The sequence below is a fragment of the Peromyscus californicus genome, unplaced genomic scaffold (genome assembly GCF_007827085.1).
Source record: "Peromyscus californicus insignis strain IS unplaced genomic scaffold, ASM782708v3 Scaffold_4__1_contigs__length_199733344, whole genome shotgun sequence".
Lineage (NCBI taxonomy): Eukaryota > Metazoa > Chordata > Mammalia > Rodentia > Cricetidae > Peromyscus > Peromyscus californicus.
Genome location: NW_026294562.1, coordinates 104,431,497 through 104,456,952, shown reverse-complemented (window position 1 = coordinate 104,456,952; position 25,456 = coordinate 104,431,497). Strand labels below are relative to the sequence as shown.

General features: G+C 51.8%; 1 protein-coding gene across 1 annotated transcript in view; it reads left to right on the top strand.

The window, feature by feature from the left end:
- The window catches only part of LOC128123924 (guanylate cyclase D), a 34,447-nt gene that overhangs the window by 3,140 nt on the left and 5,851 nt on the right, over positions 1-25,456 (top strand). The window contains exons 2-14 of the mRNA XM_052760195.1: positions 3,042-3,337; positions 4,745-5,099; positions 6,600-6,684; positions 7,287-7,383; positions 7,471-7,599; positions 9,103-9,183; positions 10,483-10,659; positions 10,968-11,124; positions 11,331-11,471; positions 14,580-14,728; positions 16,607-16,770; positions 20,239-20,431; positions 24,658-24,832. Of these exons, the coding sequence (XP_052616155.1) occupies positions 3,042-3,337; positions 4,745-5,099; positions 6,600-6,684; positions 7,287-7,383; positions 7,471-7,599; positions 9,103-9,183; positions 10,483-10,659; positions 10,968-11,124; positions 11,331-11,471; positions 14,580-14,728; positions 16,607-16,770; positions 20,239-20,431; positions 24,658-24,832 (2,199 nt within the window). The remainder of the gene's footprint in view (positions 1-3,041; positions 3,338-4,744; positions 5,100-6,599; positions 6,685-7,286; positions 7,384-7,470; positions 7,600-9,102; positions 9,184-10,482; positions 10,660-10,967; positions 11,125-11,330; positions 11,472-14,579; positions 14,729-16,606; positions 16,771-20,238; positions 20,432-24,657; positions 24,833-25,456) is intronic.

The following is a 25,456-nucleotide window of genomic DNA, read 5'->3' as shown; positions in this document are numbered from 1 at the left end:
GTTGGATTTTTTTCTACACATATTTCTTCAGTGGAAGCATCAGCAATGTTTAAGTGAGCCTAGATTGTAGCAGAACTGAGGTGCCATTACCCTCTGGCTGAGCTCTAGGGATGTGGCAGTAACAGGCTAGATCTCAGAGGCTAGAGCATGAACAGAATAAAAAGGAGATGACCTGCTTGGATGTGAAGAGTATTTCCCAGGGGATGTGACATTAAGGTGGGACAGAACAATGAATGGGAAGTCAACTGCAGAATAGACATGAGGGAGGAGCATCCTAGACAGAAGTGCCAGCTAGTGCAAGGAGTGCTGGGAACACACCTCACACACGGCTAAGGAAGATGAGGGACAGTTTGACTCCTCATGGACAGTGTGGGAGATGCTAAGGAACCCATGAGACCATGCCTCAGCCCCCGTGGCAGGGAACTGAGTTCCAGCCATAATGCTGAGATTCATATGCAGAAGGCAGAATGGTGAGAGGCACTGTAGGAATTCCATGCTGGCCCTATTAGTTGTGTGCCCCCTGGTAAGCCCCCCAAACCTGTCTGTGCTTTCAATGCTCTTTCTTTCCAATGTTGTGTGCTTTTCAATAGTTCTTCCGATGACACGAGGCAGTTCACAGGGGAGGGAAGAGGAGATGGACATAGCCAGTCAAAGAGGTGCCCTGCACTGGCTTTCTCCCTAGTTATGTAGTTTTCAGCTCTCCCTCATGGCCAGGTACAAAATAGTGCTTCCAACTCCCCCCTAAGAGAAAAGGCATGTCTGGGGGACAGCCCTCAATAGAACAGTGGCAGAGCATGTGGGATATGGCCACAGCTCTCTGGCTGCCTATCCCACTGGGTCTTTCTTCAGGGGTTCCTCCCACTGTTTAGGTTTCAGACAACTCATGGCCACCAACCCAAACAACACAGCCATCTCAGCCAAGGAAAGCACTCCACCCAGGCTCAGACCTCTGTGTCATGAGGGGCCTCTGGCCCCACAGGGAGTCCTCCGTTCTTCTGTGGTCGCTCCATATTCCTGGGTTTTCTAGGGAAAAGGATGGCAGTAGGAACCTGACTTCCTCTCAGCCAATGGTGGCCTTCTCTGCCATGGTTGCAAGTCTGTCAAGGACCTGAAGTAGGAAGAGAGCAAAGGAGCAGAGGAGGTCTGTGTGGACCTTTACCCTGGGTAGGTTCCCCTCTGTTTTGTGCCTGGGGAGGCAATTGGACCCCTTGTTACTGAGGGCTGTAGTTGGCATTTCTTCACTGTGAAAAAGTACCTGAGAGAAACAGCTCAGAAGAAGGGAGGCTTATTTTCAGTCATAGCTCCAGTTCAAGGTCAGCTGGGTCCCCTTGCTCTGGGCCTGAGGTGAGCCAGGGTATCATGGTGGTGAGAGCATGTGGTAGAGGTTGCTCACCTCATGGCACCAGGAACCAGAGTCAGAAAGGGTGAGGATAACCTCCAGAGGCATGGTCCCAGGGATCCACTCCCTCCAGCGAGGTCCCACTTCCCATCACCCCCCAACAATGCCACCAATTATAAACCCATCCATGGACTAGTGTAGATGAAGGCAGAGCCCTCCTAACCCAATTGTCTCTCAGTGCTTAGACCTTTAAGTGCCACTCAGAGCCACAGTTAAGGTCACGGACTGATTATGAATGAAGCAAAGTGTGGTCAGTCTGACAGCGGAATATCATACAACCATGTAAGTAATTCAGTACTGACACATGCCATGACCAAGATGGACCTGGAGTGCTTTAAGTAAAAGAAGTCAGACATTAAGGGTCCCATGTCAGATGAATCCCTTTAGAGGAAATACCCAGAAAAAGCAATCCATTGAGATGGCAATGGACCAGGAGGAAGGGCGGGATTGATAGTGGGGGTGATGAACATTCCTCAGATAAAGTAACGGTGATTTTTTTTCTCTACAATTTTCAAATGTACCCAAACGACCAAAGCATGCACATTTAAGGATTTGTTTTCTAATACGGAAATAATTTTTTTTAAATAATTTACTTATTTTTATTTTATATGCATTGGTGTTTCTGCTTTCATATATGTCTGAATTGAATGTGCCAGACCCTCTGGAGGTGGAGTTACGGACAGTTGTGAGCTGCCATGTGTTTGCTGGGAATTAAACCCATGTTCTCTGGAAGAGCAGTCAATGCTCTTAATCTCTGAGCCATCTCTCCAGGCCTTGGAAATCATCTTAATAAAAAAAAAATAAGCATGATGGCATACATCTATAATCCCACACAGACTCAAGCAACCTGGAGTACATTGTAAATTCATGGTTAGTGTGGACTTTATGACAAGACTCTATTTTAACACACACACACACACACACACACACACACACACACACACACACACACACCTCTTTAAGTCTTATAAAGTGGTAATGAGTCCTGATCCAGTCTCAGCTCTAGTACTAAGGTCCTTATATGTTCTAGAGAAACTCATAAACATCTCTGTTCCCAAATTTCCTCTCCTGAAAATTCAATAATGATAAATATTGAATTTTCAAACATCTTCATGCTACTACAACTTTTTCTTTTTGAGACAGGATGTTGCCATGTAAGCCCAGGCTGGCCTTAAACTCACAATCCTCCTGCCTTGCTGTCTCAGTGTTCTGAGTGCTGGCGTTACACATACATGTGTGTATATCACCACATGCAGTAGTGAATGACTAAATGTAAGGGCACATGGGGACAGCCATAGAAAGCTGTTGATACATATCAGCCATTAATTATCAGGGCCTGAGGGGTGGGGTGGATGAGAAGCTGGTGCAGGTGCTGTGTGGCATGCTAGGGTGGAAGGTCGGAAGGGTCATCTTAATACAAGGGTATCCACCATCAAGAGGATTTTTTTTTTCACCTATATTTGGTGGCCTCAGCCATAATGGCTATGGGGTCAGACTGAGGTCAAATCTCACTCATACCCAGGATGCTTAGGGGCTGGGGTTAGAAGTGTGACCACAGATTTTAGGAGCTCTGAGGGCCTTAGGATTTGGGTTTCTGGCAAGGGCTGAAGTGCCAAGGTGACCCTGGCATGCCCCCCCCCAGTTGTGGTGCTGTGCATGCACTCGGCACTGCTGGGGGGCATGGAGCAGAGCACTCTGCTGCGCTGCGCTTGGAAGGAGGGCCTGACAGACGGGAGACTGGTCTTCCTGCCCTACGACACTCTGCTCTTTGCTCTGCCCTACGGCAACCGCTCCTACCTGGCCCTGGATGACCGTGGGCCCTTTCAGGAGGCCTACGATGCAGTACTCACTGTCAGCCTGGACTCTGGTCCTGAGAACCATGCCTTCACTGCTACCAAGATGAGTGGAGGGGCTGCTTCCCAGCTGGAGCCGGAGCAGGTGGGTGTTTCAGGTTCTCTTCAGCCTGGAAGGTGGGGCCCTAAGCCAGTATGTGTGCGCACTTTACCCGTCACAGGCCTTCCTAGCCTGGGCTAGGGACCCACCAGGCTAGCCATCTACACCCTACTGTGGCCACATGACCTGTGTCTGTCTGCCTAGCCCATAGGTATTGGCTTGTGCCATCTATCTATCTATCTATCTATCTATCTATCTATCTATCTATCTATCTATCTATCTATCTATCTATCTATCTATCTATCTATCTATCTTCTATCTCTATCTATCTATCTATCTATCTATCTATCTATCTATCTATCTATCTATCTATCTATCTATCTACCTACCTACCTACCTACCTACCTATCTATCTATCTATCTATCTATCTATCTATCTATCTATCTATCTATCTATCTATCTATCTTCTATATCTATCTATCTATCTTCTATCTATCTATCTATCTTCTATATCTATCTATCTATCTATCTATCTATCTATCTATCTATCTATCTATCTATCTATCTGTCTATCTATCTAATATATCTCTGTCTCTCCATTCTTCCCTTCTGCTGCGTTGTGACTTCCAGTGACAGTGTACTCAGTCCCCATAATTTTAATTTCCATCTGCTCTTTCTCTTGTGACACTCCACTTCTCTTGACTCAAACCTCTCTAGTGAGCTGTGAAGACTGAAGGAAGAAGGTGTTGGGAGAGGTTTTTCGAGGTCACCACTGTGAACCTGAAAAGTGCTAGTGGCAGGATGTGGCTGCTGGTTTGGTTTTGGCTTATGGGTCTCAGCTGAACTCCAGTGCCTGCTTCGTAAGGAAGAAAAAGAGCAGTGGCCTGAGGTGGTGGCAGGGGTGCAGGTGCCGATGAAGGCTATTCATCTTTTAGAGCTGTGAATTGAGTTTCTCATGTGCCACCAGTCAGGTGTCAGGGACCTGGTGATAAAAAAGACAGGCTTCATCCTACTGAGGAACACAAACAATAACCCAGAAAGAAGAGAAACCAATTCAAACAGTGATGGTTCTGCCAGGAAAGCAGACAAGGATCAAGGGATGGAGTGAGGTTGGAATACAGGAATGGACAATGGAGGCAGGATGGATCTAAGAAGGCCTCCATGAGGAGATGACTCCTGAGTGGAGCTCTGAGGGCCTGAACAAAGAGCAATGAGGTAGAACCTGCTAGAACCCAGACTTTTGCTTTTGGAAGGTTTGAGATGCCTACGATACATGTGAGTTAGAGGCAGAACAGTAGTGGCGGCAATCATGGAGGCGCTGAGGCTGCTCAGTGGGGCTGGGGTAATGTGTGACCCAAGAGTGGACTGTTGGAAGAGGACAACAGTCTAAACAGTCCTGCAGGCCCCTGCGATGTCTAGGGTGACAGGATGGAGGACTTTCTCTTCCACAGGTGTCCCCACTCTTTGGAACTATCTATGATGCTGTCATCCTGTTGGCCCATGCCCTGAACCGCTCTGAGAACCATGGAGCAGGGCTCTCGGGAGCTCACTTAGGGGACCACACAAGAGCTCTTGATGTGGCTGGCTTTAGCCAGAGAATCCGGATGGATGGGAAAGGCAGAAGGCTAGCCCAATATGTCATCCTGGACACAGATGGTGAAGGAAGCCAGCTGGCTCCCACCCACATTCTGGACACAGGCACATGGCAGGTGCAGCCCCTGGGAAAGGCTATACACTTTCCTGGAAGGAACCCTCCAGCCCATGATGCCAGCTGCTGGTTCGACCCCAACACACTATGCATAAGAGGTAATTTACTGTCCACCCACTAAGCTCTTATCTGTCTGGTCATTCATCTGTCAACCCATCCATACACCCATCCTTCCTTCCATCCATCCACATACCAATTCATCTATTCATCCATCCATCCATCCATCCATCCATCCATTCATCCATCCATCCACATACCAATTCATCTATTCATCCATCCATCTTCTCACTGGCCTACCTATTCTTCCATCCACCTACCACCAACCCACCTATCCCTCATCTACCCACCCACCCCCACACACACATCCATCATTCGACCTATCTTATCTTTCCATCTGCTTACTTACCCATTCTTCACTAAAACTCTCTATGTGAATAGTCCTACAAAGGGGGAAAGAGCAACTATAAAGAGGAGCTCTGACCTTTCATGGGAGGCCTGACCAGTAGCTGAGAAGCACTAGGAGACCAGCAAGGCCTCCCTTGGATGATCAGGACCAGAGATGCCCCCTAGATCTCCTAAGTGTTCCACAGCCTTGTGAGTAAGCCATTCCCCCATAGACACAATTAAAGAACTGAAGTTCAGAAAGCTTTGGTGACTTGCCAGAGTCACACAAGAAGTCAGTGGCTGAGCTCATGCTGAATCCAAATCGTCTGACTCCAAGTACAGGATTCATTTTCCTTATGTCCACTGGGGAGTGCGGGGCAAGAGTCCCACACAGTTCTGTCATTCATCCATCCTGGCCATCATCCTTTGTGACGCATATGACTATGAACACAGAGAAGCGCACACACATGTGTACAGTCCCATATGTACAAGCACATTCCCTAATGCACACATGGTCACTATGGCAGCAGTGACAGGCGACTGGGCTTGTATAGGTCCCTGTCCTGCCTCAAACTTTCTCTGCCTCCTTTTGTCTGAGGCTCGGCCAACCCTGTTCTTCCAGCCCTAATCTACAGACACAGCAGCTCCTGCACCTTCCCAGACACACACCACCCCAGCAGGCCTCCCTTGACAGGAATGCTTGTATTCCTGACCCCAGTGCCACCTCAACTTGCTTGACCACATCTGCTCTGTAACCTGTGTATTTCTTATCATAAGCAAGCACTCGAGCACTGAACCACACCCCCTGCCTCCATGGTCCTTACACATCAGCTCTTCCCCCGAGTACATGCTCATTGCAGCCTACCCAGCCAGGCAGGATCATCCACCTTCTAGACTGAACATGAATACCAAGAAGCCTCCTGGGGAGGGAGGGGCTGAAGCCCTCACCTGCTCATCTGCCCCTCTTTTCTTCTACAAATAGTGATTCTGGCCTCCTGTTCCACCACTGCTCACTCTCAGGAGAAGGAGAGAACAGAACAGAGACCCTGTCCTCCCACTGACAGTCTTGAAGACAAAGCCAGGCCAGACCCTCTGAGGGCTTCAGCCTGGGACAGGCAGGGGTGGCTAGAGACCTCACAAGGATGTGAGAAGGCAGTAGCAGGGCTGTGAGGGGATGCTCACTGCTTTCCTGATACCTGTCTTGCCCTGCACAGGTGTGCAGTCCCCGGGGGGCCTCCTGACTCTGACGCTGGCCTGTGTCCTGGCACTGGTTGGTGGAATTCTTGCCTATCTCATCAGGTGAGGCTGGTGGGCCTGGCTCAGGCTTTCTGTGTCCCTGGCTTATGGGGGCCTCCATTGGCAAACTACAGGGGCTTTTTCCATCCTCACTTTCTGATCTCGGGGCCCACTGCCACCTTTCCCTCTCCTAGCTTCACCCAAGAAGAGCCAGGGGCCCTGGCTGACTCCTGAGAGGTCTGTGTGAGTCTTGAGAAAGAAGCCTATGATGCTGGACGAGAGTCTGCCTCTGAGCGTCAGGCTCCTGTTTGAACAGTGAGGGGCTAGTCAGGTCCATCCCAAGGATCCCTCACCTTTGCAGACATCTCCCCTCATGTGCCTGAATTCAGATGCTCCGGAGCCTCAGCCATATCTGGAAGAGGGCAGCCGTCCATTCTCACCTCTAGCAAGGCCTCAAGGAAACTGGTCTAGGCACCAGTAGGCCAGTCAGGTCCTGGGAAGTTGCAGACCTGAGCCCAAGGCCCATAGGCTCTGTGTAGACAGTACTTGGTGCCTGCCAGCCCTGAAACTGGCACTGAAGGAGATGTGGGAAGACTGGGAGGTGGGTGCTGAGTCAGAGGCAGGGCCAATCGCCTAACTGAGACCCCACTGTCTCCCACTTCCAGGTTAGGCCTCCAGCAGCTGCAGCTGGTGCGGGGCCCCCATCGGATCCTGCTGACAGCTCAGGATCTCACCTTTCTCCAGCAGACCCCCAGCCGGCGGGTGGGTGGGCAGACCTGGGCAGGGTGGGCAGGTAGGCAGAGGGGCAGGCTGGGTCTGGCCTCTTGACCACCCCGGCACCTGTCCCAGAGGCTGCATGTGGACAGTGGAACTGAGTCAAGAGTCGTGGTGGAAGGTGGGAGCCCAGGGTCGGTGATCCAGGGGTCAGCAAGGAGCCTACCAGCCCTCCTGGAGCATACCAATGTCGCCCTGTACCAGGTGAGGGCTGTCATCACCCCACACCAGGCCTGGAAGGCTGTGACCAGTTTGGAAGAAGTCTATCAAAGACACAGTCTTTGGCTTCTGGGGCCCCCATCTGTTGGGACTTTCCTGGTTCCCCTAGCGCATGGACGGCAGCCCCAGAAGGGGAACCAGGACACCTAGCTCCCACCAACATGGTTCCTGGGCTGACCTTGGGAATCACAGCCTCAGCTACTTAGCTTTGGCCTTGGCCCAGATCCCCCACCTGCTTAAGCAGTGAGATCTCTAGTCTCTAAATCCCAGGGTGAAGGCAGTACCCAGCCACAGGCACCTCCAGGTAGAAGCTGGGCCTCCAGCCGACAGGGAGTCTACAGGGTCAAAGGTCAGACAAGCAAGGTTATGGCTGCTGAGAACACAGCCATTTTTCAGATGCTGTTATTCTCAAGTTCAACTACTTACTAACGTGTGGTTCTTTACCTATGGCTGCCATGGCAACTGAGCTTGGCTAATTGTTTCCATAGGAAGCAGCACAAGGCTCTTGTTGCTTATTTTCCACCTTTTTGCCCAGGCCACCCCACCTTTTCCTTTTCCTACCAAAAGAAGGCTTTAATGACGTACAAAACACAGTAGCCAACAGGCTGCAGGTGAGGCTGTGCCGAGGCAACCCACCAGGGACCAGAGCAGAGGGCTGGGACCACACTGAGCGCTGGGTCTCGTCCTCTCCTGCACGCCTCTCACGTCTCTTCTGGAACCCCTAGTCACAGCTTGGGGATCCCAGGTACCTGAACCCTTCATGGTAAAGCTGGCCTCCAGCTGGAACCTGCTTCCTGGCTGGACCTCTTCAGTCTTCATCTGTTGGCAGCCTGCCTTTGCAGAGTTGGAAGCCGAGGCTCGGCCTAGAAGTTACCTACCCAGGTCACAGGGCTCCAGGGAGGCAAAGTGAGGAGTGGGCCTCAGGTCCACCAGCCAGAGCCTGGCCCTGGACCTCCCTGAGTCTCAGAAAAAGTCTACTTACTGCTCCCATCGACCAGGCTATGCCCAGCTCGGAACACAGAAGAGGGTGCACGTGTAGGGGAGACACTAAGCCCAAGGGGTGGTGGGATTGTCCTGTGATCATCCAGCTAGAGAGCTAAATCAGGCAACGTTTGTTCTTTTTTGTTGTTGTTGTTTTTGAGTGTTCATGTCATATTTGTTTGTTGTTTGTTTGTTCATTTATTTATTTATACTTTTTTTCACATCCGGACCATGGTTCTCCCCCCTCTTCTCCTCCCAGTCTTCCCCCTTTCCCTCCCCCCACCAATCCACTCCTCCTCCTCTGTTTCTCTTCAGAAAAGTTTTTTGGTTTTTGTTTGTTTGTTTTAGTCAGGGTTTCTCTGTGTAGCCCTGGCAATCCTGGAACACGCACTGTAGACCAGGCTGGCCTTGAACTCACAGAACTCTGCCTGCCTCTGCCTCCCCAGTGCTGGGATTAAAGGTGTACACCACCACCAGCTGACTCAAACTCTTGTTTTGCTTCAACAGGGAGATTGGGTGTGGCTGAAGAAGTTTGAAGCAGGCATGGCTCCTGAGCTGCGGCCAAGTAGCCTGAGCTTTCTGAGGAAGGTAGGACTGTAGATGGAGGGGTGCAGGGGGCCAGGGAGGCACATGGTCAGGACACCCTCACTGGTCTGCATTGGTCCCTGCTCCCTGGGCATGCTATTGGCCTCTGAGAGTCAATGCTTTCACTGTTATCACTGCCTAGTGACAGCGTCTCATCAGTTAGTCATCAGCATGGTCACCACCACACACACCAGCATCCCTCAAGCCATGTGAACGTCCCAACACAAGCCTCTCCATAACTGTGTGGCACAGCTCTTCCTCCCCCAGCAATGGGCTCTGGGTACCACCAAGGGTCCTCAGCCTATGTCTGCCTCCCTGTATCCATCTCTGCATCTGTTGTTTGCTCATATGCAGGGCAGAGTTCTGGGCTTAGGAGAAGGGGTTCTGTTTCCTGAGGGAGCTTCAGTCACCATCATGGACTGCACAAGCACCTTCCCCCAAGATTATCACCATCAAAGAGGCACATGGGAGGGAGGGCAGAGCCCAGGAAGACCTCCTGGTGTCCTGCCTCCATGGAATACCTGGCTTCCCTGTAAGGCAGAGCCAACACTACCCAGTCCAGGAGAGTTGTGAGGAGGGCAGGATAGGTATAGAACAGCCTAGCAAGTGGCATGCCTTTGAGCCTGGGAGATCTGACTTCTTCCTTATGCTCTAAAGGCTGTCTACTGGTCTCTCCAGACTCAGGGAGGGAGAACATGCAGGTATCCCTCCCCATGAAGTTGAGTTCTGAGCCATCTTTGTGAAGAAGGCCTTGCCAGACAAGGGTTTGATCTGCCCAGGCTGGGCCCTCCTTGGGGAGGTTGCTTTCCGTCACTGCAAGCAAGAGCCCTTCTGCTCTCCATCCTCCTGCAGTCCTGTGGACTGCGGGGGAGGGAGAGGACCCATAGTGTTCAGATCAATGGCATCAGTCAGGTTGAGAAACAGACCCAGACCTGACTCTGTGGAGGTCCTGACAGCTCCTCCATGCATCTGTCCACGATGCTGCCACTCATTGTTCATTCATTCGTTCACTCTTCTACCCATCTATCCATTTATCCATCAGTGTGTCTATCTGCCCATCCATCCACCTGTTCCCTCATCCAGTCCCTGAACGTCTGTATTCATCTACCCATCAGTCTATCCATTCAATTATCCGCTCACCTATTGACCCATCTCTCTATCTACCCACTTATCCCCTTGTCCATCTGCCCATCCATCCACCTATCAGTTCACACCGTCCACATACCCCATTACTCATCTGTCTATCCCAGGACCTTGATGAAGAGTCCCCAGGGGCCTCCAAGGTGCCTTTTGCCTCTGCAGATGCGGGAGATGCGGCATGAGAATGTTACTACCTTCCTGGGCCTTTTGGTAGGCCCTGAGTTCAGTGCGATGGTGCTGGAGCACTGTTCCCGTGGCAGCCTGGAGGACCTGCTGCGGAATGAGGCCCTGAGGCTAGACTGGACCTTCAAGGCATCCCTGCTGTCCGATCTGATAAGAGTGAGAGCCACCCCAGGAGCTAAGAGTTAAGGGGAGGGGTGGGAGATGGGACAGGCTCAGATTTCCCACAGCTTTCAAATCTGATAATGCTGGGCTGGAGAGATGGCTCAGCAGTTAAGAGCGCTGACTGCTCTTCCAGAGGACCCAGGTTCGATTCTAGTATCCACAAGGCAGCTAACAACTGTCTGTAACTCCAAGAGCTGAAATCTGACAATGCAAAAAATGAGTTGAGGCCAGAAGGCCTCTGGGTCCTGTGGACATTCCATGGTCCTTCTCACTCCTCAGTGACCCCATATGTCCCCTCCCAGGGTATGCGGTATCTGCACCATCAGCATTTCCCCCACGGGCGCCTCAAGTCCAGGAACTGTGTGGTGGACAGTCGTTTTGTGCTCAAGATCACTGACCATGGTTATAAAGAGTTCCTGGAATCTCATTGTTCTTCCAGGCTGCAGCTAGCCCCAGAAGGTGGGCTTGGTGGCAGGGAGCCCCCAGTAGGGTGTGATATATTGGTGTGTGTGGAGTAAGGGGAGGGGGAGGTCTCCAGTGCCCCACAGTTTCTGTGTTGGGACCTGGAATTGGTGGGTTTTCTAATCTGGAAGAACCTGAGGCCCTTAACCTAGGTCCTCTCAGGTGCAGAGAAGGCACCAGGAGACCCTTTCCTGTGATTGCAGAGCTTCTGTGGACGGCTCCTGAGCTGCTGCGGGGCTCTGGGAAGGCCAGCTTCAAAGGTGATGTCTTCAGCCTGGGCATCATCCTGCAGGAAGTACTCACCAGAGGCCCACCCTACTGTTCCTGGGGACTCTCAGCAGAAGGTACGTGTCCCCCTCTGTGAGGGCTCCCTGGACCTCAGACTGCTCCTGCAGTTGCGGCCCACCCCCACCGCACCCCCACCCCACCATGTCTGTCCAGCCCCAGAGAGCTGTCCTATAGATTTTCAGGGGATCTCAGTCAGAAAGGTGGGGCAGAGGCACAGCTGAGCTCTTGATGGATGGTCTTTCAATTCATAGAGACCTGGCTTTCCCCTTCCTCCACCAAAATCCTTCCCATTTCAGGCCTGGGTTTAAGGGGTCAGGGAGGGGTGAGATAACAGACTTCAGGGGCTATTTGGTCTCCTGCCCCACATCTGCCTGCTGTGGAAAAGAAAGACCACCCAGATGAGCTCCCGTGTTTCCAGGTAAGGCCCTCCAGGTAGAACATCAACCTTTGGGTGCAGGGATCATGGACCTACGGATAGGGCTCAGTCCAAGCCTGCTGCTTCCTGGGATGTGCTTTCTCCAGCCTTGGAAAGTGCAGGATCCAGAGCTGAGCTTTGGGGACTAGGCCTAAAGCTGCTTCCACAACCATTTGCCCCACAATCTTGAGTAAATCCCTTTTTGGTCTAAGCCTCTGTTTCCTTATCTGTAAAATGGGCACCAGGGTGCCTGCCTCACAAAGTCACTCTGTGTGCAGCTTTGCACTCTGGGTCAAGGACCTGAAATAGGGTAGTTGCTCAGTAAAATCTGCCTGGGTGGTTTGGAGACGGGCTAATGGGAGTCTCACATTTTCTCCTATATCCACCATGTTGGAGGATGCCTGTGTGCACAGGGCCCTTTGAGAGTTCCAAGGCACTCTGTCATGCTCCATCTGATGCCCTGGGAGGTGACCGATGAGCCTCTTTTTAAGAGAAGATTTAGGTGATGCTCAAAGAAGGGCAGGGGCTTCTCAAGGAGAGGAGTGGGGTTTGGCTGGCGGTCTCCTCATCCAGCACGACATTCTTGGGGACCAGGTGAGCAGCCTTCGACACAGAAGCCAGCACTGTTGAGAACAGAGATGCAGTGGATGTGAACAGTAGCCCTGGCACAGCAAGAGGACCCGGGGACCAGCCCAGGGCCATTGTTCGTATCATGCTTGCGTTGTTTATCCGTGAAGATTCTGAAACCCGGGTCTGGGAGGACGGCTCAGCCAGTAAGGTGCTTGCATGCAATCATGAGGACCCGAGCGTGGATCCCCAGCACCCACATAAAAAGCTGGGTGCGGTGGCACAGCACTAGGGAGGGAGAGACAGGAAGAGCCCTGGAGATTGCTGGCCAGACAGTTTAGCCGAATGGGCAAGCTCCAGGTTTAGTGAGAGAGGCTGTCTTTAAAAATAAGATGGAGGTCGATTAAGGGAGACACTCAACATCGATCTCTGGCCTCTACATGTGTGCCATCCGTGCACATGCACCCCCCAACCCCTTCCCCCAACACCCAACCCCCTGCCCGCCGCCCCGCACACAGAATGCTGGAGCCTCCACACTGTCCTCAGCTTTTACTATCTGCTGACTGCAGAAACACCCGATGACAGACGCTATTCAGAAATCTGTGATGCTTTGAAATGGATTTACATTTCATTCATCACAATGCAGTCGGCATGCTTTTAAAACACAGCTGCGCGTGTGTGCATGCTCTAGATCACTTCCATCTGCACGCACTTTTTTGTAAGCACACAGCCTCCCAGTGCCTGTGGTCTGAGGCCCTTGGAGTCTGATGCCTGAGGCTGGGACCCTCTAGACAGGCCGAGTGGAAATCAAGCCTACTGTCATGTCTGCTTTTTACTGGCCTGTATTGGTGCCCCCCTTCACCCTGTGAGCCTCAGTGTACCTGTTTGTAATGTTGGTCATTAATAGCCAGTGTGTGGTAGCACAGACCTGTAACTTCAGCATTCTGGAAGCAGAGGCAAAAGGATAGCAAGTTTGAGTACAGTCTGAGCTGCATTGTGAGTTTCAGACAAGCCATGGACTGCCCTGTTTCAAAAACACAACAATCAAGGCTAGGGATGTAGCTCAGGATGTAGCACTCAGTAGAGTGCTAGCTTCGCATGAACAAAGCCCTGCGTTTAAACCTCAGCATCGTATAGCCAGGTATGGGGGCACATGCCTGTAGACTTGGGATGCGTGAGGATCAGAAATTTAAGATCATTTTGGGCTATGTAATAAGTTTGAGGCCAGCCTGGGAGACACCCTGTCTCAAACAAACAAACACCTACCCAAAACCATAAAGAAATAGTGATCTCTCGCTATCCCCAACAAAGTGGCCAACCTGTGGTGGAGAGTAGGGGACTGTAGAGGAAGAGGCCTCTCCTCACAGGCTCCATGAGGGGAGGGTCCCAGGCCTTCTGGGAGGTTACCCTGCTACGGCCCAACCTGTACAGAATGTACACGGATGACGGAAGTCCCACGTTGATCTGAGGGCTTGGACCCGGAGCGAGGAGCCCAGCCCCTCTTCTTCCCAGACTTGATGAACTCTTGGTTTTGCCAGAGACGGTTGTCTGGGGTGGGGTGTGGGACTGAGGCATAGGGTGGTAGAACCAGAGAGCTAGAGCACTGGGCCCCGTGGCCTTGGTGTGTGGGCCTCACCCGGTGGAGCAGGAATGTCTTGGATGATGAAGGTTGTGTCCTCATCACTCTTTGTGAGGAGTGGTGTAGTCTCTGGGTGTTGAGACGGGTATGAAGAGCTGTGCTGTCAGGTTTCAACCACAACAGTGGGACTCGCCAGTGACAGAACTACAGCCCTGGGGAGAGCCTGACAGGTGCCGGCCACGACCTTCCCCACCTCCTCCCTCAGCACCCCGCAAGAGGAGGCCCTCTGACCCCATTTCACAGATGAGGAGACTGAGGCCGAAGGGATCAATTACCATCTTCTCTGCCAATCCATAGAGAGTGGTAGCAGATTTGGAACTGAAACCCAGCTCTCCTGGCCCAAGTCTGAGACCCTTCCTCTGGCCATGACTTGAGGCAGATTGAGGAGAATAGCAAGGCTGTGTGCACTCCAGCTGTGCAGGAGACATAAAAGTCCTGGGAGCATTCCTAGGACCCAATTCTCCCTTCCCTGCCCTACCACAAGACCCCTCCCATAATCCCTCAGGGCATCTTAACCCAAGGTACCCGTGGGGTTTGCTGCAGAGATCATCCGGAAGGTGGCATCTCCCCCTCCTCTGTGCCGGCCACTGGTGTCCCCTGACCAGGGCCCCCGTGAGTGCATCCAGCTGATGCAGGAGTGCTGGGAGGAAGTTCCGGATGACCGGCCAAGCTTGGACCAGATCCACACACAGGTCAGTGCTCCCTAGAGGCGCAGCTGCTTCTAAGCACTCCTGTGCACAGGCCTGGCTTGGCCCAGTGCCAGCCTCATGCATTTCCAGGGACCCGGAAAGGATGGGTAGTCGTGGGACACAGGCCAGCATCTCCACTCTGAGGAGGGCAGTTGTAGAGAGAGTGCTGTGTTTGCCAGCACTATCCTGAGTGTCCAGCCTTTTCTCAGTCACTCCATCTTCAAGGCAACCCTCTGAAGCACATTGCCACGGTCTTGGCAGAGACGAGTTCCTAAGGGACCTGACCAGCTGACCTGGCTGTGTGTCTGAAGAGCTGTTGGGGAGCCTCACTTAGGACCCAGACCTCCTAGTACCTGAGCAGAGGAACCTTTAGTGACTATGGAGACAACTTTGGCTCCCAAGTCAGTGAGGAGGAGATTAGATGGGCTCTGGGGTCCCCCTAGCCTGATTTGGGACTGCAGTGGGAGGGCTGAGGCAAGTCTGCACAAGTCCTCAGGGCTGTGTGAGCCTGACTGAGCAGGGTAGCGCTCCTCCAGGGCCAACCCATCAGACCCAGGGGCACAGCTCTGCATCCTGTTCTGGTTTCAGTCCCCAGCCACAGCACTGTTAGTTACCAAGGTGAAGTTCAACAGGTCCGAGGGGCCGGTGAGGAGGGACAGAAGCAGCAAGGCAGACAGAGACAACACACAGGGCTCCTTGGGACACTGGCACATACCTCCATGCACACTGTAGCATCATGGGTAACACCCACTTCGCAGATGACCATCTGGAGTTCAGAGTTAACAAGCTCCAAGGCTCACAATGATGGGGCGGGTGGTAGATGAGTTAGAATGAGCCAAAGGTTCCTAAAGCACCAGGCTGCCATCTTCCTGGGGAGGATAGAAGTCATCCTAGCTAGAAAGCTGGGGGAGGAGGCACTGGCCCTGAGAGAAGGGCGACTCTGAGAAAGGCCGCTGTCTGAGGCCCATGGCAGAGAAGGCTGTGTGGACGTGCACTGTGCTTGGCATGATGAAGGTGGGATTGAACCACACAGCAGGGAGGGCTGGGGCACAGGAATCAACCAGCTGTGCCTACTTTCACCTGCTCTTTCGGGTAACTGACCTCCCCTGTTCTCTTAGCCTCCTGCTGTGAGGGCTGGGAAGAGGTGTCATTTGTGGCCACAGTGTCCTGATATGAAGACCCAGAAGAGGCTTCTGTCTGCTTGGCAGTGGCATAGCTGTGTGTCTTTAGAACAATGGGTTTAAGCCTCCATTGTCTGTCTGGGAGTGGGTGGATTGTGTGATCTATGTTCCATTTTGGTTTCGTTGCTAAGAAGCTTGTCTCTAAATAATGATCAATTTCTACATGGAAACCTCACTCCTGGGTTTAACCTTTTTTCTCCCTTAATCTTTAGTTTTCTTTGGTCTTAATGCCCTCAGATATTTAGAGAGGTAGAATAAAATGGAATTTTATATATTCTACTTATCCATTTGTCCATCCTTCCATCCATCCATCTGTCTGTCCATTCATCACTTATCCATCACTCATCCATCCATTCACCCATCCGTAATGACTCTATCCATCCATCCATCTATCTGCCTTTGAAAAGAACACAGAGTATCCTGCTTACAGAGTCACTATGAGACCGCATGTAATCTAGCTGTATGTTTGTCAACGATAATGCTTGTCTGGACACAAATTCCCCTGCTAAGCTTCTGTTCCTACTTACCAACCCCATCCAGAGGTTCCCCCACATCCCTCTGAGCCCCTGTGTCCTGCTGATTCACATATCTGCCTCCACTTCCCATCTCCCTAGGCAGAGTTCTGTCTGGCTCACTTCCCAGCTGTGGGCAGGAGGCACTGATCCCTATGAGTGAAACTGAGACCTTGTTCTCTCTCCAGTTCAAAAGCATCAACCAAGGCAAGAAGATGAGTGTTGCCGACTCCATGCTGCGGATGCTGGAGAAGTATTCCCAAAGCCTGGAGTACCTGGTCCAGGAGCGGACCGAGGAGCTGGAACTGGAGAGGCGGAAGACAGAAAGGCTGCTCTCACAGATGCTCCCTCCGTGAGTGGCCCGGGGATGCGAGTCTGCTTCTACTTTCCTCCGGGGCTCTAGAACTCGGGACGTGCTCAGAGAACGTGACCTCCAATTCATTTCTACTTACTGTGTGAGCACACTCACACACACACACACACACACACACACACACACACACACACACACACACACAAGTGCCTGGGGCACAAAGGTCTTTGCTCTCACAGACATGCACTAGGTTCTTATCCTTCCTAATGCCATGACCCTTTTATACAGTTCTTCATGTTGTGATGAAACAACCATAAGATTATTTTTGTTGCTACTTCAAGTCTGTAATTTTACAACTGTTATGAATCATAATATCTGTGTTTTCCCATGGTCTTAGGTGACCCCTGTGAAATGTCATTTGACCCACATGCTAAGAACCACCGCACTAGAGGAACCTAGAATGTTAAGCACACAGAGTTATTCCTTCAAGGAAAAGAAAACAAGACCCATTTTCCACCCAGGAGGCTGGAACAGACATGCTTTCTAGCCTGGTGACCTTTGTACCAGAGCTGGTACCTGACCTCCCCCAGACCGTCTCATAAAATAGTCTTCCTCAGTCACTCTATAGAACCCATCTTTATGGAAGGTGTCACACGCACTTTACAAAGAGTTTCAACATAGTCAGGTCTCATCTGTACTTAGCTTATTTTGTTCCTCAAGGAGATCTAGGCTTGCTTTGTTGTGCATTCAGGATTGAGTTCATCATCGCAAGAATAGTTCTTCACCAGATTGTGCTGTGCTTAAATATGCCTGAAGTGAGCAACTCGGAGTCAGACTCCCGAAGTTTGAACCAACGCTGACTCCTGAGTGATATTGCACCAAACTGCCTTCTTGCCTCTAGGGCCTCTTCCTACACCCCTGCTGCCCACAAAGGTCCCAGAGACTCTCTCAACAGATGCCCAACATGTGAGGCTTGACCCTCAGAGAAGTTAAGATATTTTTCTTTAAATAGAAACGGAGGATAGGAGTTTGTTCCTCTCGCCTGAGGAGTCTCGGCGGTAAGGGAGAGAGAGAAATAGCATGGGTTCTTCTCAGTCCTCTAAGGCAGAGCCTTTTATATGATTATTGAGGTGTCTGTTAAAATTCCAAAGGAGCAAAATATCCAAAGCAACAACTCTGGGACTTTGTACAGGTAACTGTAAAATTCAATCCTTGGTTTCCTGACTAAGGAACAAGGGGCACAAAATCCTTGTCAGTTATTTTGAGATCTGGACTGCAGTAATGTATTTCTTGGACCCTCTTTAAGAGGACTGTAATAAAGAGGAGGATCCTCCAGACACATTTTGGCAAGGGCGAGGCTTGCTGAGGGGCTGAGAGGCTCCCACCCTTGCTCAAGCGTGGTAGTGTCACTAAGGAGCTGCCCTTGGGACTGTCCCTGGCCCCTCATGCCCAGCTCGAGGCTCCAACCACATCCCAGACCCCTTGCCTTTTCCCAAGATGCAAAAAGGGAAAACATTGAGGTAAGAAATAGTGATCCAAAACTCACAAGGACGGTAAGCCTTTAGACTCCCAGGGGCAACCTCCAGCCCCAGAATCAAGGGAGAAATTGACCCAGTATGGATTTGCCAGTATGGCTTGACCTTTCATGGGGAAAAATTAAAACAGGCCCATGTTCTAGTACAGGAGCAGTTACAATTAGGACAAACAGAACCTCTAGTCAGTCCTTGGAATTCCCTTTTTTCTGTAATTCACAACAAAAAACAACAAAGAATAATTTTTGACTGTTACGTGATCTCAGGAGCATAAATGCTATTATGAAAACAGAGGGCGGCCTCCAGCCAGGGCTCCCCACTCCCACTGTGGTTACTCAAGGACATTAGATTCTTATAGTTGACTTAAAAGACTGCTTTGTCTATATTCCTTTACATCCTGATGATAAGGATTATTTTTGCATTCTCTGTTTCCACTTTAATCAGTTAAGAGCCAAGGACCCAATGCCAGTGGAAAATTTTACCACGAGGGATGAAAAATAGCCCCACATGGGGCAACAGTTGTGGGGGTCTCTGTGAGCTTTTCGAGCATCAGAGTGACCAGCCACAGGAGGCAAGAAGGCAGTTTGGGGCAACAGCACTCAGTAGCCAGCGTTGGTTCAAACTTCGGGAGTCTGACTCCGAGTTGCTCACTTCAGGCATATTTAAGCACAGCACAATCTGGTGAAGAACTATTCTTGAGATGATGAACTCAATCCTGAATGCACAACAAAGCAAGCCTAGATCTCCTTGAGGAACAAAATAAGCTAAGTACAGATGAGACCTGACTATGTTGAAACTCTTTATAAAGTGCATATGACACCTTCCATAAAGATGGGTTCTATAGAGTGACTGAGGAAGACATTTCTATGAGAAGGGTCTGGGGAAGGTCAGGTACCAGCTCTGGCCATATAGATTGCACAAAGGTCACCAGGCTAGAAAGCATGTCTGTTCCAGCCTTCTGGGTGGAAAACAGGTTTTGTATTCTTTTCCTTGAAGAAACAACCCTGTGTGCTTAACATTCTAGTGAATGTCTGTAAGCACAAACAGCCTTATGCCCCCTACTCATTTTGGCACTTGAGTGCACACATATGAGGACAGAGGTCAACATCCAGTGTCATTTCTTAGAATGCCTTCCATGTTGGTTTTTTTGAGATAGAATTTCTCTTCATGGTCTGCAATTTGACTGGGCTGACAAGCAATCCCAGAGGCCTTACAGTCTCTGCCTCCTCAGTGCTGGAATTACAAGCACGCATACCACCCTGGACTTTTATGTGTGTTCTGGGAATCAAACTCCGGTCCTCACTCTTGCACAGCCCCTTTACTAACTGAATTATCCCCCCACCCCAGCCTCATTTCTTCTCATTTATCTAACTTATTTTTCTAGCCTTTCTCCATGCACTGGGCACTGAGCTATGCAGACAAGTGTTGAGCTCCTACTGCCCACACCTTGGGAGCAAGGAGTGGCCACAGAGCTCCCAGATCACTGCCAAGAAAGTCAGGACAGGTCTGTACAGCATAGCTGGCACATTGGTGTAATCGGAGGCTTTTCTCCACCCCACCACATTCTGCAGTCAATTCCCAAATTATCACTCAGAGGCTTATATTAATTATAAACGTTTGGCTGATGGCTCAGGCTTATTACTAGCTAGCTCTTACATTTAAATTAGCCCATATTTCTTATCTATGCTTTGCCGCATGGTTCGTGGCTTGCTACCTCATTTTTTACAGGTCTTGCTTCCTTGGTGACTGGGTGGTGTTTCCCCAACTCCTCCCTTCTTCTCCCTGTATCTCTGTTTGGCGTTCCCACCCAGCCTTATTATGCCTGACTGTAGGCCAAAACAACTTTGTTATCAACCAATGAGAGAAATACATATTCACAGCATACAGATGGACATCCCACAGCACACCAGCCAACCAGGAACAGTCTCCCAACTGTAAAAACAGGGTCCTCACCTGGCCCCTCCCATCCTTTCAGGTCTGTTGCCAATGCTCTAAAGATGGGGACGAGTGTGGAGCCAGAGTACTTTGACCAGGTCACCATCTATTTCAGTGACATCGTGGGCTTCACTACCATCTCAGCCTTGAGCGAGCCCATTGAGGTGGTGGGTTTCCTCAATGACCTCTACACGCTGTTTGATGCTGTTCTGGACAGCCATGACGTGTATAAGGTGAGGACAACCAGAGACTCGCCCTCTCTTCCTCCCTCTGCAGCTGCGCGCCACAGATTTGTTTCCGTCCACATACCTGTGCATTTGTGTCAATTAACTATTGCTGTGTAATGAATAATCTCAAAGTCCAGTAGCATACAATGAAACCATTGTTTACAAGCCTCAGTATGAGCTGGAAGACACTCCTGGACTCACACACGTCTCTGGCTAGCTGCAGGCAAGGTGGGCATCTTTATACTCTCAGCTTGGTTTTCTGCATCTCTGGAACCTTGACTTGAGGGGTTTGGCTCTGGCCTGTAGTCTCTCTGAGATGGTTCACATGCACGGAACACGGCTGGGTTCTGAGGGAGGGCGGAAGCATGCTGCCTTCTTGAGCTCTAGCCTGGGATTCGCACACTGCTTTTCTTGACAAATTCTGCTGGCCAAGGAAGACAGCATGGCAACACTAGATGTGGACGGGAGCTGTTGTAGCCACATTGCAGGGATGTGGATCCAAGGAGAGATGGAGAGTGTGTCATTTGAGTTTATCTGTTCACAAGGTTCCCATGTCCATGGTCTGTCTGCTTATCCTTTAACATTTTCATGGGCAGGCCCTTTTGTGCTTGGAACATGGGTATAGAGACAAGCCAGCTCTGGTCCCCACCTTGTGGGGAGACAGGCACTAGGAGTCTTGGCAGAGGCACCAAGACCTTCTGTGACCTGTTTCTGATGTGTCTCTAGATCCTGGGTTTGGGTCCAGCATGGCCAAATGTGTTGCTTTGGCCAAATATCTTCCCCTCTCTGGGTCTGTTTCCTCATCTGTGGATCAGACAACCTCCATCCTGGCAGTTCAAGGAGGGCATAGAAGTGTATGTCAGCTGCAGTGGGAGAGCAAGTCGCTCACTGATTCCTCTGCAGATCCACTGTGCTGTAGAGACCCTCCTGCAACCCAGCCTCCCACACCCCTGCCTCCTGCAACCCAGTCTCCCACATCCCTGCCTCCCACACCCCTGCCTCCTACAACCCAGCCTCCCACACCCCTGCCTCCTGCAACCCAGCCTCCCACACCCCTGCCTCCTACAACCTGCCTCTTATGTTGGTCTAGGAGCTGGTGCCCCAGGGCAGCTCCAGATGTGACAGAGAACATGGGGACGGGGGTCCAGATGTCATCCCAATCAAGCCCTGTTGGCTTTTATCCCGTGTGTGGTGCAGCAACTCCTTGTAGCCATAGCCCTTGGGGGACAGGGCAGGGGCAGAAGCTGGAAGGAGTTAGGGGATGGAGCAGGCATTTGTAGTGTCTGTCCCAGCACTTATGGAACACCTACTGTATACAGGATGCTGTGTTAAGGGCTTTGTGTGCATGAGGCTTTGTGAGGGAAGTGCTGCCCCCTCTGACTTACAGATGGCTTATGTGAACCTGAGGCTTGAACTTGCACTTGGGTCCTCAGCCCCTTGTAGGACGTCACCCTCTTCATGACATAGATTCTCCTGGGATAAGGTGGCAGGTCACAATGGCCCCCACAAGCCCTCTGGAGTTGACCCACCTCTTTTCTGAGTGCGTTTGCTGCCGCTCCTTCTCCGTGGACCTCCACATTTCTCTGAGAGTTCGAGTCTCACACCACCAGACCTTCTCACTTGCTCCTTCCTCTTTCTGGTTCATCCACCTCTTTCCTCTCTGCCTGTCCCACAGTTAGCCGTCCTTCCAGTCTCCCATTTGCTCACTCGCCTCCAGACCTGGTGAGGTGCTCTGGTTGGCACCCTCAAAATTCCCCCTGATGGCACTTGGTGACTTAATCCTGAGGCCCAGAGAGACAGACAGAAGCAGAGTCAGGAGAAACCGGAGCATCCACAGGCTGCCATGGGCACTAGCCCCTGCAGACAGTACAGTGGGTGACCCACAGAGGCCTTTGCCACTGCCACTGGAGTCCTTAGGCCCCCCTCCCCCTCTGCCACCATGGGAGGGGGCGGTACTCCACGGCTCCAAGTGTCTGGCAGCCCACACCCCAGCCTCCTGTGGGTCCCACAGGTGTCTCCCCGAGCCCCCCCCCCAAGCTTTGATCTGCCCTGAGTCACCCTGGCCTGTCTCTCCTGCCTCTGCTAATCTTTCCTCACACATGTGTCCCTCCCAGCTCTGAATCACGCCTTGGCTGTGCTCTGAACTCTGGCCAAGAGGCCTGCATCTTCCCGGCAGAGGGAAATGAAATCAAACAAGGCCTGCACAGCCCTCCAGATGTGGGGAACAGCAGGCCCAGTCCCTGTGATGTGTGATGCATCTCTCATCACTCCCACCATCTGCCTTGGTTTCCCCCACATCAGCAGCAGGATCTAGTTACAGCTTTGAATCTTTTCTGGTCTGAAAAGCAGCCATTCAAACAAACACTTCCTGCATGTGTTGGGAGGGGGGAAGGGGAGGGTAGGAGAGTGGGGTAGGGGTGAGGGTTAGGAGGAGGGGTGGGGTGGGGGTGAAAAGACCACCCCAGCATCACCATCACTAAGTAAGCACTTTTCCGTATGTAGCGTGGAATTGAGTGCTGGGGCTCAGGGCCTCGGACAAGGTGTGGGACCAGACGATAGGAGGACAAGGGTGTGACTACCCAGCTTGGCCTGTGGTGTGGAGGTGTGACGCAGGCCCTGGCCATCTAAGCTATCAAACAGCGTGAACTTGCACGTCCTCCATGAACTTGCCCGCCCTCCAAGTCTGAAGCTCCTGTTAGTAATGCAGGGTTGAAGTGCCTGTGGTTCAAGACTAGTCTGATGACTAGGAGAGAAAGTGCTGTCTTTCACCCAGTCACAACATAATGCCAGCACTGGCTGAGGCCGGCTCTTCCCGACTCCCAGGCTTCCACTGGAAACCTGGGAGGAAGAAGTATGCATGCCGAGCAAGTACCTTAGGAGGGGGAGCTTGGACTGAAGGTCTTCACAGCACGCCTCACTTAGCCCTTGGTAGGATGATTTAGCCCTTAACACACGTGAGGCTCAGAGAGGGCAAGATCCCCGCCGGAGGTTACACAGTGAGCCAGTGGCACAGTTAGACCCCACTAGCACGCTCACTAGAATTCAGACCTGAGTCTGCCTCTCTGCTGTAACCGCCCCGCCCCCAGCCACCTCTGAAGGAAGCAGCACATACCTTACAGGTAGTCACAGCCTCGCTTGCAGGTGGCTGCTCGTCACCAGGCATCTCTGGGCACATCACCTCTGTGAGGGCCAGTGTGGGGCTGGGCTGAGCTCGGAAGTACTGGGCTGTGGGAGGGCCAGCTGGTAAGAGCCAGGGTACATGGCTGATGTGGGGTGCGGCAGGGGGATGTTCCAAAAAACAAACAGCTCTGACCGTAGAGGGGTGCCGTGGAGAGGCATCACACCAACCTCGGGTCCTGAGGTTGGCAGGGGCTCTGTGAGGCAGGGTTACAGCTGGCTTTGTCAACTCATTCTACTCGCTGCTCACAAAGAGGAAGCTGTAGCTGCAAGGGAAGCCCTCTGCCTGTGCCAACGGCAAAGCTGGGGGTGGAACCTGATGATCTGTCTGGTTCCAGAACTTTCTTTCCTTTGCCCCCTCCTCCTCCTTTTTAGTGTGTGTGTGTGTGTGTGTGTGTGTGTGTGTGTGTGTGTGTGTGTGTGTGAAGGAAGAAACAAACACATAGTGGGTATGTGTTTGTGCGCTTGTGTGTGGAAAGCAGAGGACAACGTGTGGGGATCAGTTCTCTCCTTCCACCATGAGGATTTGGAGGAAAAAACTCAAGTCACCAAGCTCAGCTACATACACCCTTATCCACTGAGTCATTTCAAGCCTCCCCCAACCCTTTCTTCTTTTGAGTCAGGTCTTACTATATAGCCCAAGGATTACTCGCCTCAAACTTGCGCAATCCTCCTGCCTCAGCCTCATGAGTGCAAGGATCACAGACCGCTCCAGGCTGCCCTAGAACCCACTTTCTTCTCAGTATCCATGGAAGCCAATAGAGTCGGGACACCAGACTGTCCCTGATAAGTGCCCTCTTCAAACGAAGCCCTGGCTGGCTGCTGTGTCCTCGAGCACACTGCTTCCTGGGTCTACTATTAGAGACAGACAGACCTGCCATCTGCCTTATAGACAGAGGCCACCTGAAACTCACAGCTCAGGGCTGAGTGCCTGGGCCTGGAAGTCTAGCAGAGGCTGTGGAGTGTGTGAGATCTGGGACTGGGGGCCTCCTGATTGGTGGCATGTAGGTTTGGGTGTGGGACAGGCTGTTTCAACAGGAGATTGTCGTTTGCAGGTAGAGACCATCGGAGATGCCTACATGGTGGCATCTGGGCTCCCTCGGCGCAATGGAAGTCGGCATGCGGCTGAGATCGCCAACATGGCCCTGGACATACTTAGCTGTGCGGGCAACTTCCGGATGAGGCATGCACCCGATGTGCCCATCCGAGTCAGGGCCGGCTTGCACTCAGGTAGGCAGAGGGCTGGGGGTCAGGGCCAGGCCTCCCAGAACTCCTAGGGTGGTGGGTGAACCCCAGGTGCTGCATCTGAGCCTCTGGCATCCAGACACTGCCAGAAAAGCTTTGTGACCCTTGGCTACCTTATGCCAAGGGATCTGGGCACTCCAATTCACAAACTTTACTTGGTTCGTGATGGTCTGCCCTTAGCATCTGGTTGAGGGCATCTGATTCCACATGGAGAAGCTGTTAGTCTGATAGAAGAGGCAGAAATCTCCTATAGACATGGGGGCAACTAAATGTCTGCTGACCTGGGTGTGGGCGAGGCCTCAAAACCTCTATGGCCCCTCCCCTCTGTGGCTCCCCCCTGCAGGCTCAAGTGCAGAGTGCCCCCCCTCCGTAGCCCCAAAGCCCTCACTGACCTCTCCAGCCTCCCCGCTGTGGCTCCCCACCAGCTCTTCACCCACACTCAGCTGTAGTTTCCCAGGCCTTTGAACCTGCTGTCTCCTGCCCATCCATCTTCCTTTTAAGACATAGGTCGGCTGACCTATCGCCTCTCTGGGTTGCTTCCCTCATCCCAGTACTGGGTACTGTCTCCCTGTGGCCCACATGGTTGGGTCTAACACATGCACCACCCCT